The 21150-nt window shown below is 38.7% G+C and overlaps 1 protein-coding gene across 2 annotated transcripts; it reads left to right on the top strand.

Moving 5' to 3' along the window:
* The first annotated feature begins 7638 nt into the window (after nt 1–7638).
* rhobtb2b (Rho related BTB domain containing 2b) lies at nt 7639–20453 on the top strand. Of its 2 annotated transcripts, none has more exons than XM_052117445.1 (10): nt 7639–7939; nt 9018–9207; nt 9314–9417; nt 10984–11169; nt 14070–14983; nt 15155–15273; nt 15534–15684; nt 16733–16821; nt 17710–17815; nt 18723–20453. In XM_052117445.1, exons 1-10 carry the CDS (start codon nt 7860–7862, stop codon nt 18932–18934), a joined length of 2151 nt encoding a protein of 716 aa, XP_051973405.1. In that variant the 5' UTR covers nt 7639–7859; the 3' UTR covers nt 18935–20453. The 2 variants fall into 2 exon arrangements, with proteins under 2 accessions (XP_051973405.1, XP_051973404.1); XM_052117444.1 differs by having other exon boundaries at nt 9018–9219.
* The last annotated feature ends 697 nt before the right edge of the window (nt 20454–21150 follow it).

Raw genomic sequence — 21150 nt, 5'->3', positions numbered from 1 at the left:
TTGGAGGATATAGCATACCTCCAAGATTGTGGCAAAATTGCCGAAGGACAACAAATTCAAGGTATTTGAGTGGCCATCACAAAGCAGTGGCCTCAATCCGAAAAAGCGTGTGCGAGCGAGGAGGCCTACAAACCTAGCTCAGATACACCAGTTCTGTCTGGAGTGTCAAAATTCAGCAACTTATTGTGAGAAGCATGTGGAAGGCTACCCAAAGCTTTTGACCCAAGTTAAACAATTTAAAGGCAATGCTACAAATACTAACAAAGTGTATGTAAACTTTTCTATTATTCTGATATTTCACATTCTTAAAATAAAGCAGTGATCTTAACTGAGCTAAGACAGGGAATGTTTTCTATGATTAAATGTCAGGAACTGAGAAAAACTGAGTTTAAATATATCTGGCTAAGGTTTATGTAAACATCTGACTTCAACTGTAGCTTCTTTGAATAAAATAATGCAACATTGTGTTTTCATGTCACTGTCTTTCTCATTTGTTGCTTTTGGCTGTTGTTCTAAAACCGAATTCAGAGTTTTTGACACCTGGTCAGGTAATGGTTCAAAAGGTAAAAGTGACTGAAAAAATGTTGATTGTCAGAACTGGTTAAACTTCCGTTCTCCCATTTTTAATGTATTTGTGTTACCTGAGCTAAAAAGTTTTATTGCCGATCTGGTCATGAAAGTAGGAAAGAGAGTTTAGAGTGTGGTGTGTTTTCCATGACGAATTTCATTAGCCTTAAGAAATTTCCACGTTACGGGGGGTTGTTTAAAGGGTTAATTACACTGATTGTGATCAAAGCACTACTGGTTTTGTGAAGGGGGTTTGGAGACACAGCTATTTCGGTTTTATTACCTTTGTTCACACAGACGCCCACAAAACCTGTTAATTACTGCCAAAGTAGACTAGGAAAGCTTTCTCCCACATCTTAATTTAAATAACACAGTAATCATGAGTAGAACAAATTATTAAAAGTAATCCATAATAGCATAAAAAGCATAAAAGACTCCAGAGGTTAAATCCATGTCTTCAGAAGTGATATGATAATGGGTGAGAAACAGATTCATATTTGAATAGTTTTTACTATAAATCTCCACTTTCACATTCTTCTTTTTTTTGTTTTTGGCGATTCACATTCTTTTTGCAAATTGTCACCGCAGGGAGGAGAACTTATGGTAAAAATAAAAAGGACATAATTATTGACATGTTTCTCACCCATACCCATCATATCACTTCTGAAGACATGGAGTCATATGGATTACTTTTATACTGATTTAATCAGATTTTTGGACCTTCAAAGTTCTGGCCACCATTCAGTTGTATTGTCAGTTGCACAGAGCTGAAATATTCTTCTAAAAATATTAATTTGTGTTCAGCAGACAAATGTTTCATGTCATACACATCTGGGATTGCATGAGGGTGAGTAAATGATGAGAGAATTTTCATTTTGGGGTGAAATGTACCTTTAATACAAGTGGTCTGTATCAGCTAATTGACTTTTGATATTGTGTGTAATAATCTTTTGAAACATATCCCAATAGTGTGCTTAATGGTCAGAACAAACCAGTGATTACATGGATAGTTCACCTAATAATAATAATAACAACAACATTATTTACTCACCTTCAAGTTGTTCCAAACCTGACTTCCTTCCTTGGAACATAAAAGGAGATATGCAGAATTTTTTTTAGTGTCTGAGATTAACGTTCTGCCTAACATCTTTTGTGACATCATTTTCAGTTTTGGGTGAACTACCTCTTGAACTACTGTGTGAACTACTTCCTCATTAAGTCAAAGACCACACACATAAATGCATAAAAGTACTTTTTTTTAGGAGTTTAATGGAGAGGAGAGAAAGTGGAGCAGTCATGGTGTTCAACAGGCTCTTCTGGGATTGCTGGATGTCAAGGCCACCCACGTTGTAATCTGAGTTCGACGGGGTGCCGGTAAAGTGTTCGGATATTTAGATTTACATGAATCCTATCAGTCTATGATGACATTTCTATTCAGAACCTCAAATTAGAATAAACATAAAAAGACACAAGAATTTCTTATCTTCTAATCTAGTTTGGGTCTAGTTGCTGTAAACATAATCTGATGAGCCAAAACATAATGACCACTTATAGGTGAAGTAGATAACTTTGATAATTTCCATACAAGGCCACATGTCATGGTCTGGGTAGATTAGATGGTAAGCTAACGATCAGTTCTCTTAGTCTCATAGAGAAATGGGCAGGAGTAAAAATCTGAGCAACTTAAAAAAAAATTGTTATGGCCAGATGACTGGATCCATGAAACAGCAAGGCTTGTGAGGTGCTCCCATTCAGCAGTGGTGAGTATATTCTGACTAGGGGCAGATCATGACTAGCAAGGGCCATAATCTTTTCTTTTAGGGCCCTCATAGTCACAGGGCCCTGTTGAATGGGCCTTGTACTGTATAAGTTGACAGCTGTGGCGACCACATATTCAAGCATATATAAACATTCGTTTTCAAAGTTGATGGGCAGAGTTGTATTACGCGTACTGGCCCCACTGGCCCAGTCCGTAAAACAACTATTCTACCGACATTAGTCTGAGTAGGGACATAACCCAAACCGGTGATAGGATGTTGGACGCCCAAGGCTCATCGATTTGTGAGGGCAATGAATGCTCTCCTATCTGGTCACAACCGACAGAAGGTCTACTGTGGCACAAGTCACAGATAATTTTAATGATGGTTATGGGAGGAATGTGTCACAACACACAGTGCATCCTGCGTATGGGGCTGCTTAGCCGCAGACCAGTCAGAAAGCCCATGATGACCCCTGTCCAATGTCAAAAGCGACAACAATGGGCACACGAGCCTCGGAACTGGAACATGGAGTAGTAGAAGGTCGTCTGTTCCATTGAGTCCCGTTTTCTTTTACATCACGTGGATGGCTGTGCATGTGTGTGCCGTATACCTGGGGAAGTAATAGCACCAGGATCCACTGTGGGAAGACAACAAGCCAGTGGAGGGAGTGTGATGATCTGGGCAATGTCATGCTGGGAAACCCTAGGTCCAACCATTCATGTGGACGTCAATTTGACCCATGTCACCTACCTAAACATCATTGCAGACCAGGTACACCCCTTCATGGAAATGGTATTCCCTGATGGCAGTGACCTCTTTCAGAAGGATAATGCGCCCTGCCACACTGCACACATTGTTTGGGAATGATTTGAGGAACATGATGAAGTGTTAAAGGTGTTGCCCTGGCCTCCAAATTCCACAGATCTCAATCCGATTGAGCATCTTTGGAATGTGCTGGGCCTATACCTACCTAGACAGTTTTTGCTTATTGTTGAGCCTATGTACATGGTCATATTAATAAAGGTAATTTTTGACATTAGGCCCACACATACAGCCTTTTCCAGAAAATGTAGGCTTACTGTTATTTTTTTTCAGGTATGGAAAAATACGTTGTATTATCGCCTTGTGCCTATGCAAATTAGATGGGCGTACTTCAGTGTACCAAATTCAACTTCACTGGTCGATACATGAATAAGATGAACGCTCGATTAGATTTGTCTGGAAATAGCTTTATCTTGCAAAGACAACAGATGTTGATGTCGCCTGGTCTTGTCAGTATTGAATACATGTGGGAGCGCGAGTCCCTCCCAAGTATTTGAATGCAATGTGCTCGGAGAAAGGACATGGCTTTCAATAGAATAGTGCAGCTGCTGCGAGAAGCAGACAACGAGCTGGAACCAAGTGTGCACACATGCTTTTATGTATTATTTGCTCATCATGTTCACATTGAATGTGCCACACTGAAGTAGGCCTACGCCCATCTAGTTTGCAGGCACGTGCAGGGGGGGGGGCGTTGGGTGCTTGAGCACCTGCCCCTTTGCCCCTTGGTGCCCAAAGTGCCCTTTTGTCAAAGAAAAAATTCCTCTCATTTTTTTTATTTATTAAAGGCCCTTTTGTGAATGCCTGCCTATGCCAAATCTAAATATTAGTAAAATGTATGATTAATAATTTAGCCTTAAATAAAATGATCCAGATGATGACCTTTCACCTGACGACGACCTCATCCGACCGGGACTATTCCTCACGCCGCACGGCCGCAGCACGCGCATTTTTTAATTACCGGAAGATATCTTCAACACCGCGACCGCGGCAGCTGGTAAGTGGGGATTCATTCCCAGTGAAGTGATTTTGATGTTTATTTACTTATTATTATTATTTTACAAGAACGACGTGAAGAGAGCATGCAGATATGTTGTATATATTGCTGTGTGTAGCCTGTATAAGTAACGTTACGTTAGCTTGCTGTTTGAGGGAGAAAAGTTTCACTCACAGGCGTCGAGGGGTCTTGTCTTTTTATGCCTTTTGACTAAATTATTATTATTTCAGTATTTATTTTAAAAAATGTAGAGTGCCTTAAAATAATTAAAACAACAACACTGATAAGGCTTATACTGATTTTCTCATTCTCTGAATTATCATTATAAAAATAAAACAATTCAGAACAGGATTAAAATATAATTATATTTTAAATGACAAAAATATTTTCTTTCTACAACAGCAAAGACCACTATTCAGAGATGCTTTAAAGGAGGAGATAATTCCAAATGGGAAATATTGCATGCCTTCCATTGCCTGACAGTCCCAGAGAACTGGAAAACAGCTAGCATTCCAACAGCAGCACTCCAAGCTGTGAAGAAACTGTGCCAGTTCTACAATATTGAAGATGAAGACAAATTGCAGACAGAATTGAAGGTCTTCCATACGTCATACTCATGCCCACCACCAGCCAATGTGTCTTCTATTCTGTCAGTGGTCAAGGAAAACAATGCACATCTAGTTTTCCCCAACATGACTCTGCTGCTGAAGACATATGGCACACTTCCGGTGTCCACAGCAACTGTGGAACGTTCCTTCTCAAAACTGAAGCTTGTGAAAACCAAACTTAGCAGCCTTTGCAAAGAGGAGAGATTGTCTGACCTTCTTCTGTTGGCCATTGAGAAGGACATTCCAATAAATGACAATAATGTCATTAACATTTTTAGGGACATGGCCAACAGGAAATTTCTGTTATAAAGTCTACAACAACTCATCCTCCACTTATTGGTAAGATTAATGCTACACTGTGATTTTTAGTAGGTGCCAACAGAATGAACACACACATACACATTTTAGTTTCTTTATTTATATTTTTGATTAGACATAATCAATCAAAATCCAACTACATCTCAGAGTCACAATGCAACTTGAAATCATGATCACAGTATTGTGTACTGTAGACAGACAAGCACACACACCTCTGTCTATATAGATGTTTGTGTCTCACTCTCACCCCTGCCATGGCCACCATCATCCTATCCCCCATTAATGTTTTTTGTTTTTCTCAGATAATTTTACTTTTTTGAATCTGGTATCTTATTTTCTCTACCTGCAGCTCTTGGTGTGCAGCAGCCTCTGTGAGCATCTCCCTCTTATTGTCAGCCTTGGCAGGTCAGTGAGCCAGTTCCAAACACTCTCAGCAATCTTTACATCTTGTCATGGTAACATAACAATTGTTTAATCAGCTAATATATCTCCTATATGTTTGTTGTTTTAATGTCTACAGTCTCTCAGATCAACTCCAGTATTAGCAGCAGCAACAACAACAGCAAAGGCAGCATACTCACTCAAGGAATTTAGTAAGATTTTACCAGAACAGGTATCACATTAATGTAAAAAATCTGTTGTATTTGCTGTAAAATAAAATTGCTGTATTTTTTCTGTTTGCTTTGTTTTTGTTTTATTATATTAATGGAACTCTTGTATTTTTGTAATTCAGTTTTTGCCATCAAAATAGCCACAAATGCTGACATGACATTAAATAAAACTATACTCTACTGTACGAAACATGGGCCGCGTTGATTTTACTATAACGTTTACTATAGTTTTTACTATAACGGCTGTTCTTAATTATTCTGTATAACAGAGAAGAAAAAGCCATCAGGTTGGTACATCTTAAGACACTTCAGTTTCTAATTATTCTGGACAGAAAATATTTTTTTAACTTTTAAACTTAAAATTGTGTTTTCTGTTCTGTTTCTTTTCCAAAACTGCATCACAGCATTTGCTGCCGTATCAATACAGAATCATCCGTACCGATACGCGAATCAGCAAGGAATGTGTCACGATATATTACTGTATTGATATTTTGAGCACCTCGCTATTTAAAGCCTTGTTCCATGTGCCCCTTTTATACTTTGAGCACCTGCCCCTCCAAAGGTCTCTGCACGGCCCTGCTAGTTTGCATAGTCGCAGGTGATAATGCAACGAGTGGAAATTCAGAGGTTGATGATAATAGAGACGGGACAACGTCTTGATTGTTAAACGTGAGTAAATGATTATCTAAAGGGGGAAACGTGAGGGTAACGGTTATACGTTTGTATCATCATTCAATACTAATTATTACCTTAATAGTTGTGCATTTCTGCTCTTATCAGTGAGCCGGTGCTCTTTCGGTTTAACTCACGATTAGAGCCGGTTCTTTAAATTTTTTTTTTTTGTATTTTTCAAGTAAAACCGTTTGCGATAATTTGACTGTAATTGGTGTTAAAACAATTCTAATTAAATCATGAAATGAAATCATACTCTACCTTAATCACACTGCATTTAAAAATGCATTGGTTTGTTATGGAATAGAATGCTATTATACATTTGCATTGAAAGTACAACTTTAAATAAGGGGGTTTTGATATGAGCGCGAAGCGATCGTCTGTGTACCGCAACTGCTTTCGGGTCCTTGAATAACGTATAACGTGCGAGTAAGGGCAGCCGGTGGACTTTCTTGTGCCCTCCTAGGGTAAGATGGTGCCCCCCTAGGGAGTTGGTGCCCTACGCAGACTGCATAGTGTGCGCGTAGGGAGCGGCGGTACTGATAATAAAATATTGCACCATATCAAAGAAAAATTAATAACAAAACTGCAGCATCCCACAAATTGAAATAAATGTAAAAAGAAGGATGCTATTTCACATGTGCATTTAAAGTATAACTTTTTAAAGTATATAAACAAAGTGCATATAAATGTATTGAATACAATCTGAACAGCATAATAAATTGGCTCCGCCCTCCCTCACGCATCTTTGGTTCATTGGTTGAAACTGCGTGTCTGATTGACAGGAACAACAGGCGTTAGTCTGAGCAGACAGTCAGAACGAATGTGTGTGTGCTTGAGCATTTAGGCCTATATTATAATTTTTTTTTTTCGTTCTTTGAATTACTTATTTAATTTAAATCTTTTGATTATTCATCTTAATTTTTTAAATATTTTTTATATATATAGCCTATATATATTTTAAAAAATTTTTTGTTTATTAATAGATAATACTAGTATCATCACTACATAATACACTGCCCTTGGAATAATTGATAATATATACATAGGCCTATCATCCAACCTAAATTAATAAATTTTATTAATAGAATTATCCGTATCAATCCACAATATTTTAATGTTTTTCGTGAAGGAAAAAGATGGGGACAGGTTATATTTTATAATAAACATAAATCAACAAGAATATGTCGTATGCATTCTTACTCAAACCCCAAAGCACAAGTTGTCTGAATGGGTTGGTTTGTGCTGTGCGTCAGTTGGCACTGCCCACATGCGGAAGCGAAATCTACCAACACCGGGAATGTCACGAATCAGAAACCTCCAAACGACGCACTTTTCTGCTGTTTATATATGTGTGATTTATTAAGAGGAGGTGAAAAACGAGCATTCCGCGAGGTAAAATTGTCAACTTTATTCCTCGTTGCTGTAGAATATACGCGTACAACAATCCGTATCTTTTGCGTCTCCGCTGGGAAAATGAAGTTGCTTCAGGTGCTCGCCGCATCCAATGGACATTTTAACAACAACATCGTCGTCTCTGAGCTCACAAACGTCTGCCAACCCAATGCTTCCCTTCTGTTCACTTCGGTAAGTTATGCATTCATTAAGTATGCGATTGTGGTAAATGTATTGCCCCTTTGAGCAGGACATTGTTGGCATAAGGAGCGTTACATAACTTCAGGGTGAAGGCAGTGGTTGTGTCTCAATCCTAGTGAGCCACCTATCTAGACGATATTTTTTTTGGTATCATTAGCTGTGGCTCAAAACCTAGTGAACTGCCCTCCTAGACACCAAAATATGATGCCCTAAAATGTTGTCTTTTTAGGTTTTTTGAGACACTGCTGATGAGAAGGTGAACCTGTTATATTCATGTACTCCCAAACCTCTGCCTTGCATGCAAATTAGTGAGCAACAAATGAGCTTTAGTGACAAATAATGGTGTGTGAGAATAGAATTGGTCAAATGTGGATTTTGATCATATTTGCTTTTAACACATTATACTACCTATTAATATTTATCTTCAGTTCATGGTCATGAGCCAATGGCTTTTATTGCCATTAAATTACTTTTGCACACATAATTTACAGTTAAAAAAATAAATAAAAAATTAAAACTCTGTCATAATTTACTCGCCCTCTTTCAAAACCTGTATTGCTTTCTTTTATGGAACACAAATATTTAGCAAAATGTCTGAGCTGCACTTTTCCATGCAAATAAAGCAGATAGGGACCAAAGATGGACACCATCAGGGGTGGCCTGGGAAGAGAAAGCAGCCCGGGATTTTACATAGAAGCTGGCCTAAAACTTGTTGAGCGGGGGGTCCCTTTGGCATATCGTGGCGCCGTTTTGGGCCCGTTCTGCATAACACGGTGGCCCATTTCAGCTTATCGCAGCCCATTTCAGCTTATCGCTGCCCATCGGGAAAACTCCCGGTTCTCCCGTCCAAGCCACACCTGGTCACCATTCACTTCCATTGCATGGAAAGAAAGCAGCTTAGACATTCTGACAAACAACTGTTATCGAGATCCACACAAGAAATAAAGTCATATGGTTTGGAACAACATGGTGAGTTCATGTTTTACCACTTTTTCGGAGTTATGTGTAAATTTAGATTTCTCTAGTGTTGCATATTTCTGAGTTATGTGTATTTAACCATTGCTGTTAGGTCCCAGTTTAAAGATTCTGACATGGACCATGAGAGGCCTAATGTCGAGACCATTAAATGTGTAGTGGTGGGCGACAATGCTGTGGGCAAAACGCGACTGATCTGTGCCCGAGCATGCAACGCCACTCTAACACAGTACCAGCTGCTTGCCACGCATGTGCCTACTGTCTGGGCCATTGACCAGTACAGGGTATGCCAAGAGGTTTGCTTTTTTCTTCTTCTCTTTTTCACTACTGTCATTTCAAGTGTATGAAGTAGTCTTTAGTGCTCACAAATGCAGTTATTATATTTTTAAGGTTCTGGAGCGCTCTAGAGATGTAGTGGATGATGTAAGCGTGTCTCTTCGGTTATGGGACACCTTTGGAGATCACCACAAAGACCGCCGATTTGCATATGGCAGGTGAGTTTCTTTGTTGGAAAATAAACCACTTCCAAGAGACTTTGGTTTTGTTCATACAGGCTGCAAAAAATCAGTCAGATGTGCAAAAAAAAAGTCTGAAATGTATTTAGTATTTTGTAGTTTGAACAGCAAAATCCAACTTTCAACATTTAGAAAACCAATCTAACTCACATCCGTATGTACTTTAACCCTAGAATGCATATTCAACTTCACCCCCCTAAAATGCATATGTGGGTCAAAAAAGACCCGGGTGAAATCTAGATGCTTATTCTTTAAAAAAATATTTATATTTTTTTCCAAGGAAAATAAACTGTAATGACATAGGGAGTTGTGCGGCATCCACGCACAACTCCCTACACGTCCCACCAAGGGCGAGAACCACAAATTATAGCGACCATGAGGAGGTTACCCCATGTGACTCTACCCTCCCTAGCAACCGGGCCAATTTGGTTGCTTTGGAGACCTGGCTGGAACAGCAATGACATTTTTATGGTTGATATATCTTTAAATTCTGAAGAGTTTAAGAGACATTGGCCCTGTTTACACATGGGGCCTCATGTACAGTGAGGGGGAAAAAGTATTTGATCCCCTGCTGATTTTGTACATTTGCCCACTGACAAAGAATCTCACTGTTCAAATTAACCTACCATTAAGATTATAGACTGATCATTTGTTTGTCAGTGGGCAAACGTACAATGTCAGCAGGGGATCAAATACTTTTTTTCCCTCACTGTATTTAGTGTCTTCAGGTGTTCGTGCTTGTCATCTGTGTTGATATCAGACACGCTAAAGAAGATCTATGAAGGTCTGGTACTTGTGTATGTATCCGCTTTAAGTTTCCAATAGGACGGTTTTTCCTTTTAAATCAGTTTGTAACTGACCAAGTTTGAACACTTGTTTAAGCGCAGTGGTTGATTGACAGGTGAGGGATGGCGCTTCACTGCTGCCAGGATGCATACATAATGGATTAGCCTTTACACCTCAAAATAAAACATGGTTAAATGCATTTTTGACCACATTCGTATTTTTGAGATCTCATCCAGTTTACACCTGTATTTAGTGCTGATCACATGTGATGCGATCACTCAAAACGCATCTTAATACAAGGTGTAAATGGGGTCTTTGAAAATAGAGTAGGAGTTTTGGGTGACAGTATCAAAAAGGCTGTATAACAGTAATATGGGCCATTTGCATTTTTGGTGGTAAAGTCTCTCAACAACATTTCTCAAGTTTTGACCCACATATGCATTATAGGGTTAAATCTGATTAATCCAAACAGATTTTTTTTGGAATCTGTCTGTCACAATGGTCAGATCGGATTTCAAGTATAGTTTTGGGACATGATGTGTATGTAATGTCATACAAAATTAACAATAGTCTTGAGCTGTGTCCGAATACAATGATTTTTGCTCACTCTTTCCTCCTGTAGTGAGTTATGTGACATTCACTATTTAGTAAATAGGAAATGAGTGAACAAGTAATCAGTTTGGGTATTTTTTCAGTGATGTGTTCTTGAGTTACGGTATGTGATTTGATGTTGTTTGGTGTTTTGTGTCTGAACACTAGGTCAGACGTGGTGGTTCTGTGCTTCTCCATCGCCAACCCCAATTCTCTGTTTCATGTGAAGACAATGTGGTACCCAGAGATCAAGCACTTCTGCCCTCGTGCCCCAGTCATCCTGGTTGGATGCCAGTTAGACCTGCGTTATGCTGACTTAGAGGCTGTTAACAGGGGTCGGAGACCTCTTGCAAGGTGAATTATTGTTCTTTTAGACTTTAAGAGTATGTTGGGTGTAATATAAATATTGGACATTTTGTCTAAAGGCAAACTATTCTTGGAGACTGAATATTCAACATGAGCATTTAAGTCAACATGAAATGGAAATGTACTTTCTTGATAGAGGGTGGCCAAACTTCCTGTTTCTCCTGGGACAGTCCCGTATTAAAGCACTTTTTCTAATGTCCCGACTTATTCAGAAAAAATCGTGTTTTGTCCCGTATTTCCCTTCTCCTAAAATTTCTCTATTGCCTATGTGGCTTTCTCAGTCACTTGAGTATTCTAATCAAATGTAGCCAAGGATATGGCTTGTAAAACCAATAAAATCACACTTTTATTTGAAGTACATGATTGGATTAAACTATCCAATCACAATCCCCTATCAATATATGTCCAGTTAGTGAGCCGATTGAAGAGTTGGTTTGAAAGGGCACACAGATGAAATTGCTGCTGGAAAAATGTCAAGGATGCATGCAAGTACAATTAATGAGGATCTTCAAAAAGAGTGTACATTTAAAAAATAAAAAATAAAAAAAGGAGTCACAGACAGAGCCTAGTAAAGTGAGGTGTGAGATTTGTGGAGCTTGCTTTTCCATTGCCCATGGAGGCCGCACCGACATCACGCAGCATGTTCATACAAAAAAGCATGTGGATGCTGCTAAAAGTAAGTGTGCCACACCAAGTTTTTTTTTGTGTGTGTTAAGCAAAGTTCCAAATCTGACAAGGTGTGTGCAAGTGAAGGACTTTTTGCTTATCATTCTGTTGTAAACGGCCACAGATTTCGGTCTGCAGACTGCACTGCGAAATTGATCTTGAAATTGTATGATCCGAAATGTTATTCTGCGAACAAGACGGCCATGTCTGAGAGATGGACAGACGTTTTTCGTGAGCTTGAGAGCAAAACCATCATCTTTGGAGCCTTAGCTGTGGTTGTGGCGTTTATTTTATGCCTGCCTGGGACATCTGCATCTGTGAAGCGTGTGCTCTCATTTATGAACGCAGCATGGAGAATGGATAAATCTTGACTCAGTGTAACAGTAATTAAGGCAATGCTTTTCGTTCATCTTAATTTTGGACTGGACTGCTCTGCATTTTACGATAAACTCTTGAAAGACAAGTGCACATTGAGAAAAATTGCTGCCAGCTAAAAGTACAAGGTGACAACAGTTACAGATGCGGATACACCCTCTACTTCACATTGATCTGCGCCTAGGTAAGGATACGTCAATTTCATTTTTGCTTGGAGGTGGCCGTCCCGTTTTCCACAAGCAGGAATCTGGTCATCCTAGGATAGACATTCCTGGTTTTACTGTTAGTGGTGCATAAAAATATAGATTTTCAGATGCATCACGATCTTCGTTTGATCAATATCGATAATTAAAATCCCAAGATCGGTCTTTCACTTTATGTTGCAACCTCTATAATGCAAGTAAATCACTCGCATGTGCGACCAAATCTCACGCTAGGCAACAAAACATTTATATGATTAGCCACTGGCTGGTAAATGTACACATTTCACTCACCAGTGATTGAGTAGTATAGTGGAGAAGACGTTTATAGATTAGCACAGAGGTCATTTCAGTGCGTATTGAGAGTAAAAGTTTGGTTTAACTCGTTCTGAATATCCAAAGATGAAACCCACAGATCCATGTGTCATTGAATAATGTCTCTTTTAATACCCTTTCTACTTTTTACAGTCAGTTGCTGATTCAAAAATAAAAACTTTTAGTTCTTATCACACATGGATGTGCTAAAGAAATTATGCACATCTTCTCTCGTTATATGCGATTACTGGATAATGCCGCTAGTCAGTAGAGACAGTACCGATTAAGCAAGTGTTATACTTATCAGTGTAATACTTGTAAATAGTCAAAATGATGCAAGGAAACAATAAAAATGTAATACAAATATATACATTGATGAGCCAAAACATTATGACCACCTGCCTAATATGCTGTTGGTCCTACGGGTGCCACCAAAACAGAGTCGACCTGCTGAGGCATGGACTCTTAAAGAGCCCTGACAGTTTCTTGTGGTATCTGTCACTAAGACATTAATAGCAGATCCTTCAAGTCCTGTAAGTTGCGAGGTGGAGCCACCATGGTTCGGACTTGTTGGTCCAGCACATCCAACATATGCTCAATCGGATTAAGATCTGGGGAATTTGGAGCCCAGGGCAACACCTTGAACTCTGCACACATTGTTCGGGAATGGTTTGAAGAATGTGATGAAGTGTGGCAGGGCGCATTATCCTGCTGAAAGAGGCCATTGCCATCAAGGAATACTATTGCTATGAAGTGGTGTACCTGGTCTGCAACAATGTTTAGGAAGGTGACAATGTCACATGAATGGTCGGACCAAGGGCTTCCCAGCAGAACATTGCCCAGATCATCACACTCCCTCCACCGGCTTGTCGTCTTCCCACAGTGCATCCTGGTGCCATCACTTCCCCAGGTAAATGGTGCACACGTACGCGGCTGTCCACGTGATGTAAAAGAAAATGTGACTCATTGGACCAGGCAACCTTTTTCCACTGCTCCAACGTCCAGTTCCAACACTCATGTGCCCATTGGAGGCACTTTCGACAGTGGACAAGGGTCGTCATGGGCACTCTGACAATTTTGTGATCTTTAGACGTAAAACAAGAAATCTTGTGGGGTAAGCAAAATAAACTTGTTTTCTTTTTTAATTAAGTTTATTTTGCTTACCCCATTGGCAAGCAGTTTTTTCTTGTTTTAAGCATATATCTCTCTAAACTTGATTAGATTTCTCTTAATACTGCTCTACTTTTTCCATTATAAAATATTTAGAAATATGTTGTTGACTACACAGATTTTAGTATCCTTTGTTGACTTCTCCATGAATCAAACTTGCAGACCCATCAAAGCCAATGAGATTCTTCCTCCTGAGAAGGGTCGAGAGGTGGCCAAAGAGCTGGGCATACTGTACTACGAGACCAGCGTGGTGGCTCAGTTTGGAGTTAAGGACGTGTTTGACAACGCCATCCGTGCTGCACTCATCTCACGGCGTCACCTACAGTTCTGGAAATCACACTTACGGGATGTCCAGAGGCCCCTCTTGCAGGTGCCCTTTCTGCCTCCCAAACCTCCCCCACCCGTCATAACCATCCCGGCACCCCCCTCCACCACCGAGGAGCCCCCGGGCCGGTTGCTGGAGGAGCCACTATGTGCTGATGTGGTTCTGGTCCTCCAAGAGCACCAGAGAGTCTTTGCTCATAAGGTCTACCTTGCAACGGCCTCCTCTAAATTCTATGACCTTTTCCTTGAGGATGTGAAAGCTGAGGCAAAAGGCAGGCAACCTCCGGGACATGAGCCCCCCACTCGGGCAGCCAGCTTTGCTATGTGTGAGAGCAGCGATGAAGATAGCATTGGAATTGGGGCTGACTCAGATGGGATCTTGGAGAGCGGTCGTGGAGGAAGGCTGTTGTGTTCATTGGGGCGTGCTTTCGTAAGCATCAAGAGAGAAACTGTGCAAGACCCCATCACGTTCATCTCTCGGCCGATGACTGTAGTACATATGGACCCTTCAGTGTTGCATGGGCCGTTTCGCGTGGTGATGCGTTACCTGTACACAGGACAGTTGGACGAACATGAGAAGGACCTGATGCATATCGCTCGTATAGCTGAGCTCCTGGAGGTGTTTGATTTGCGCATGATGGTTGCCAACATCCTCAACAATGAGGCCTTCATGAATCAGGAGATCACAAAGGCTTTCCACGTGCGACGGACCAATCGGATGAAGGAATGCCTGGCTAAAGGAACATTCTCAGGTGTGTGTAAATAGCCAAAATTGTTTCATCTAACAAACATTGTAAAATGTATCTAGAAATCCAAAAGCTACCTAGAATTAGTATATTTCTTTATTCTAAATTAGCATAGTAAAGCTTATCTTTACTACATTGATTGTGTCCTGAAATAAAGATGTTTTCCTTTATACCAAGATGTGGTGTTTAAACTGGATGATGGCACCGTTCAAGCTCACAAACCACTGCTTATTTCAAGCTGTGATTGGATGGCAGCCATGTTTGGTGGGCCATTTGTCGAAAGCTGTACTAAAGAGGTGAGTGCTGCATATAGAGCATTTATTGTTACCTTCTCAAAATCAATTGAATTGTTTTGGAAAACATGTACTATGAGGTGCCTGGGAAGGCCAGAGTCTTCTTTATGGTTATTGATAATGTAGACCGTGTCTACACTATCTTTGTATAGTGTCAAAATGTTACATTTATTCTCAAAAAACTTGGTTTTCCTAACTATAATTAAACATAAACCAAGTCATTTTGTGTTGGTATACTACATTGTCCCCTTCTTGTTGCACAGGTGTTGTTCCCGAACACAACCCGTAGTAGTATGCAGGCAGTGCTGGAATATCTCTACATGGGACGCTTCTGTTCTAGACCTGACCTGGATGCCATGGAGCTCATTATTTTGGCCAATCGCCTCTGCCTGCCTCATCTGGTTGCCCTCACAGGTCTAATGATTTATTTATTAAGTTTTAAATCAGGTAGAAGCAATCACTAGATGGAAAAGTGTGTAGTATAATAATGTAACCACAGCAAACAAAATCCATACAGTCTGTTAAACCTCATGAATCATTATGAATGGTGTCTCTCAGTTAAGAATGTAAGAATGTATTGAATTGTCATATATGCATGGTTGGGAGCGTTACTCTTAAAATGTATTCCACTACAGATTACAGAATACTTGCAGAAAAGTTGTATTTGTTACGTATCCTTTTAGATTACTCAAGGTCTTTAATGTCATCTAAATACTTTGTACTACATCTTCAGCACTGGCAGATTTAGTTACTTGTTTTGACTATAAAGAAGTTAATAAGAATAATTTTTTTTAATAAAAAATCTGCCAATACTGTAAGACTAAAAAAGCCTAGAGCAGTGTTGCTTCTAAAACAAGATAATGCAAATGTTTCTTGATTTAAGGATTTTCAGATATTTTTATACAGGAAAACAATAAAAAAAATTTGCATCAAAATACGATTTTTGCAGTACATCATTGCCCTAATTTCAGAAATCTTACTAGTTTTTCTTAACGTGTTTTTTTCTTGATATAAAAAATATATATAATCGTGCCTGGTAACAGGTGGATGTAAAATGGCTGGAAATAGCATTTTAGCTTAGCATAAAGCTAAATGATCACAGGTTAACCATTTCTGCTGCTCCAAACTTGCTTCAAAACCCCACGGTGCATCTTGTGATCGCATCATTTATACAGATACATATTTTCCTACCAAATAGACTAAATACTACATGAAATAAATAACAATAAAATGCAAAGTAATCTCTTCAGTAATCAAAATACTTTTTGAATGTAACTGTATTCTGATTACCAGCAGTTTCAATTGTAACTGTAGTGGAATGTAGTTAATCATATTTGGTATTTTAAATACATAATCAAGTTTCATGTATTCCGTTAGTCCCCAACACTGCATGTATGTATTACATTTGTTCTCTCTGAATGTTGAGACAAAGGAGTGCTGTAATAAATCTATTTTACCGCAGAGCTTCATACTGTTACGGTTCTGAAGGAGGCATCTGCCACTGGCACAGACATAGATGGAGATGTGCTAGTATATCTAGAAATGGCTCAGGTAACACTTCAAGTGCAAACACACATGAAATCATTTGGCTGTAAATGTTATGCATGTTCTTTTATGCAGGGCATATTTATAATTAAATATGTATCAAGTGAGGATTTTCATTTTTAATTAGCCCACCTTCTGTATGTGGTAATCAGTTTTTTGTAGAAACCTGATTGCTGGAATTTAAAATGAATTAAATACAGTTTACTAAAGAAAAGCATGAAATCTGCAGGGCTGAGAAAGAAATTTGCCTAAGAGTGTCCAAGCGCAGTTTCCTGCAAACATTGCTGTAAGCCCTGCCCTGCTCTGGAATTTGGTGTAAACTCACAGTTTTTCTGTGCTGTTCTTGTGACAGCTCACATGGTTGTTATTGTCATGCCTGACTGCTCAAGCTCAGTCACTTGCTGTGCTAATGAGTCTTAGAAACACTGAAAATCCCCCACTCTAGAATCTTGGGAACTCTCCGTAGTGACGAGTAGTTCTGTACACAGCTCTGCTGATGTAATAATGAAACCAAATAGCAATGTTTTATGATATTAAAGGAATAGTTCACCCAAAAAATCTACATTCTGTCATAATTTACTCAACCTCATGTTGTTCTGAACCCACATGGATTTCTTTCTTCCATAGAGAAAAAAAAGGATATTTTAAAGAAGTTTGACATTACTCTTTGTCACACATTGAAAACATATAGAGACCAGAGACTGCCAAGTTCCAAAATAAACTTGCTTTTATTGTGTGGACTTAAGCAGCATGAACATTTTTCTAAAATCTCATTTTGTGTTCCACAGAACAAAGAGAAGTCAATGTACGGTACAACATGACGTTGAATAAATGATGATTTTCGGGTGAATTATTCCTTTGAGACTACTCAATTTGCATGTCATTTGGTTTCAGTTCCACTGTGCCTACCAGCTCACCGACTGGTGCCTTCACCACATCTGCACCAACTACAACAACGTGTGCCGCAAATTCCCCAGGGATATGAGGGCCAAATCAACAGGTAATACATGAAGATTTGTTGGCTTGGGAATGATGCTTTTTTTCCACACATTTATAATCTGTATATTTTCCCAATGATTATCTATCTATCTATCTATATATATATATATCAGGATTTTTAAATAAAAAGTTATAAATTGGGCTTCACTTTGCCATTTAATTAGTCTAACTTAAAAAAAACTAAATTCAAAACACAGCTGTGGTAAAGTGTGCCTGGCAGGGTAAATTAAAGGGACACCGGATGTGTCTGGCAGAAAACATGACGAGTTCTAAAATTCGAGACTATTATTTACTTATAGTTTTCCATTAAATTCGACTCAAATCATTATCAAAGGACCATTATCCTTTAACCATCATTAGATGAAATATTGTGTATATGTATATTTCATGGAGTCTACACAATGTATTTTCAGTTATAAATATGTTGTTTTGTGGTTTGATAGCTTGAATGAAACCTATATACAGAGAAATTGCATAATAAACGTCACCATTTCGAATAATTCAGTTTGCGCAGTTACACCAGTTTCATACACTAACCTGCAAACTCATCTGTCACTTTGTTCATTCTTGAAGAAGAACAAAAACCTTGTACCTTGTAATCAGTAACTTTGTACTGCCATCTGCTGTGCCGCATCAGCTCGACCTCTCTATGTATCGTGACCGTGAACGGCATCAGTAAAAGTTATATCACCCTCTTGTAGTCTCTCATTGCTATTACGCCTGACTGTTAGACAGAGGGAATTGGAAAGCACTCAAAATGCCTCAAAAATATATTGATAAAATAACATGCCGATCAATAATCAATATAGCAATATTTAATGGCACCTCTTAAGATTTGTTTGTATTTGATCAGTCTGACCTGGATTTAGTAGAGTAATGTTTTTAATGTTGCTTCATTTGCATGACAGAGAACCAAGAATACTTTGAGAAGAACCGCTGGCCACCAGTTTGGTATCTAAAAGAAGACGACCACTATCAGAGAGCACGCAAAGAACGAGAAAAGGAGGACTACTTGTCCCAGAAGCGGCAGAGCAAGCGTAAATGGGTGCTCTGGAACATTCCGCCCTCACCATCAAACCCCTCCTCCTCTTCCTCCTCAGGTTCTTCAGCCATCATCTGAAGGGATGTGAGAGTGAAGACTTCAAGATGGAGAAACTTTAAGGTGCAGTCTTGCACCTTTTTCAACAAATCCTGCTTTTTCCACAGGGTTGACATCTCAACTGGTATTAGATCAGAGTTTATCAACCCTGTTTTGTTGTTATTGGTGCTTGAAGTGCTACACTTCAAAGTGTGCAGCCATCACATACATAGGACATGGGTGCCAAACAGGTCTATATTTTTATGTTAAATGTTTACTGATTGCAAGTAAGTAGTCTTGTAAACTTTCTGCTTGTTTTGAAGTAGGCATTTCAGGGTCAGATACCTCCATGAACATCACCACGGAGTGCATGTAACCTTCTCATTCCAAAATGTTGAAGAAACTCTTAGCGTACAGAATATTATTTGTCTGTTTCTCTGGATCTCAACTGTAGTTTCAGGACCTAGATTTTAGATTTGACATCAAGTACCTACATGACACAGTACAAAATGTAATTTAGATGGTTTCATGCTCTTGGCAGCAAATCATTCTCCACACAAAATACATGTTTGCATGTCATGCAACCTGTCAATGTTGACGTCTACCTACTTCAACTAGCTTCTACCAAGTAACCAATGAATTTGCACCAAAATACTAGAGTTTGATAGGTTGCATGTCTCTGATGTCATCAGCAAATAATTGATTTCTCCTACCATTAAAAAGTGTAAATATGTTGCTTTCTTATTTTTTTTTAATTTATTTTTTTTTAATTAGTTGCATTTAGCATAGTTTTTCCCCATTTACTGCAAACCTTTCAAAACAAGCCTGCGAACAAGCAGTTGAGAACCTCTGATCTACGTTGCATTAAAAGCCGTTTTGCCTCAAGCAATCGAGAAAGCAGAACTGTGGTACACTGAATTCATTGAAAACCTCATATCTCAAGAATACAGTCACCCCAAGAACAAAAATAGTCCTTTTTGTAAAAAAGTCCTGTGCAATTTTTGTTAATTTTTAGCATTGTTCCTACAAATGACTCTTTGTGATTCATCCCCTGAATCATATCGTATATTATTCTGATTGTAACAGGCATGACCACCATGTGATCAATAGACTCTAGAGTTGAAATGTATTGGAAAATATTATATTTCATTAACTACTTAATTGTGCCTAGTCCTCTTATTTTAAGATGTCATGGCAAAACTCTGCTGGCAGAGTTTGTGTGTGTGTATTTCTCAATAGATGATCATCAAGCTATTTTACTACATCATAGTTTGGACATTGAAAGGAGTGACAAACATTTACATATTTACACAATAAAGGCAACAAAAGTTTCCTTGAATTCCATTTTACTACCAAGGAGATTCCATGTGATAATGTTTCTTGAGTTTTATGTGAGGAATCTAGTGTGCTCAGAATCAGATTAACTGTCGGTGACAGATCTTGTGATAATCCTGTATATCGTCTGTCAGTATGTTCCACCTGTGTTTTAATTGTCTTTTGAAATGTCATGATGTAGTGTTTGTACTGAATACATAATATCATACAATCAACTGTTTCTTTAAAGCAAAAAAAATTAAATCTAATTAAAAAATAATTTGTATCTGAATTGTATGATAACAAAAATGATTTGGTTTGCATAGTGAATTTAAAACACATTTTCTGCTTCATTTTACATAGTCTCACATAACTTGCTTTACACCATTAGTTAAGGTCTATGTAAAGCATCTATTGATAACCACAAACAACTACAACACCACCACTCTGTCCGTCAAAAAGGAGGAGCCAAAAGTATCAGAATTAATGTATTTTGCTGGAATAACTTGGTAGTTAAGCAACTTAATGTAACAAAGAGATATTCTTCTTCTGTGATACCAAAAAAAGAAAAAACTTTCAATCACAGACTTTAGTCCAGTTGTATTGTGAAATGGTGCTTTAAAATATGTGTACATTCTTTGTACACATTTTAGTCCATCCAATCAGAACTCAATATCCCAACCAGACTCCTCATCAGGTGGTGGCTCCTCTGTATCCTCAGGGAAACAGTCAAAATTGTTTGTGTCCAAAGGCCCATATACCTGCAGAAAACAAGCATCACATGTATTACAATTCCAAACTCAACTAAGGCAAAGAGTTTCTCTTGATCTTTATTTCAGGACAGCATTCAAATTGTAGAAGCAAAAATCACGTTAGAGTTGCAACAAATTAAAAAACGGTTCTCTCTCACACATACATTTGGTAGTAATGGGGGAATCAGAGTG

Source organism: Xyrauchen texanus, chromosome 44 (assembly GCF_025860055.1).
Source record: "Xyrauchen texanus isolate HMW12.3.18 chromosome 44, RBS_HiC_50CHRs, whole genome shotgun sequence".
Lineage (NCBI taxonomy): Eukaryota > Metazoa > Chordata > Actinopteri > Cypriniformes > Catostomidae > Xyrauchen > Xyrauchen texanus.
Note: the sequence above shows the minus strand (reverse complement) of the source record. Positions and strands in the feature narration are given on the sequence as shown.

Excerpts from the sequence above, each read along its gene's own strand:
- rhobtb2b (XM_052117444.1), top strand. The coding sequence starts at position 7,860 with ATGGACATTTTAACAACAACATCGTCGTCTCTGAGCTCACAAACGTCT. Across the intron at positions 9,220-9,313 it reads AGTACAGGGTATGCCAAGAG|GTTCTGGAGCGCTCTAGAGA; the intron begins GTTTGCTTTTTT and ends TATATTTTTAAG. Across the intron at positions 14,984-15,154 it reads GGCTAAAGGAACATTCTCAG|ATGTGGTGTTTAAACTGGAT; the intron begins GTGTGTGTAAAT and ends CTTTATACCAAG.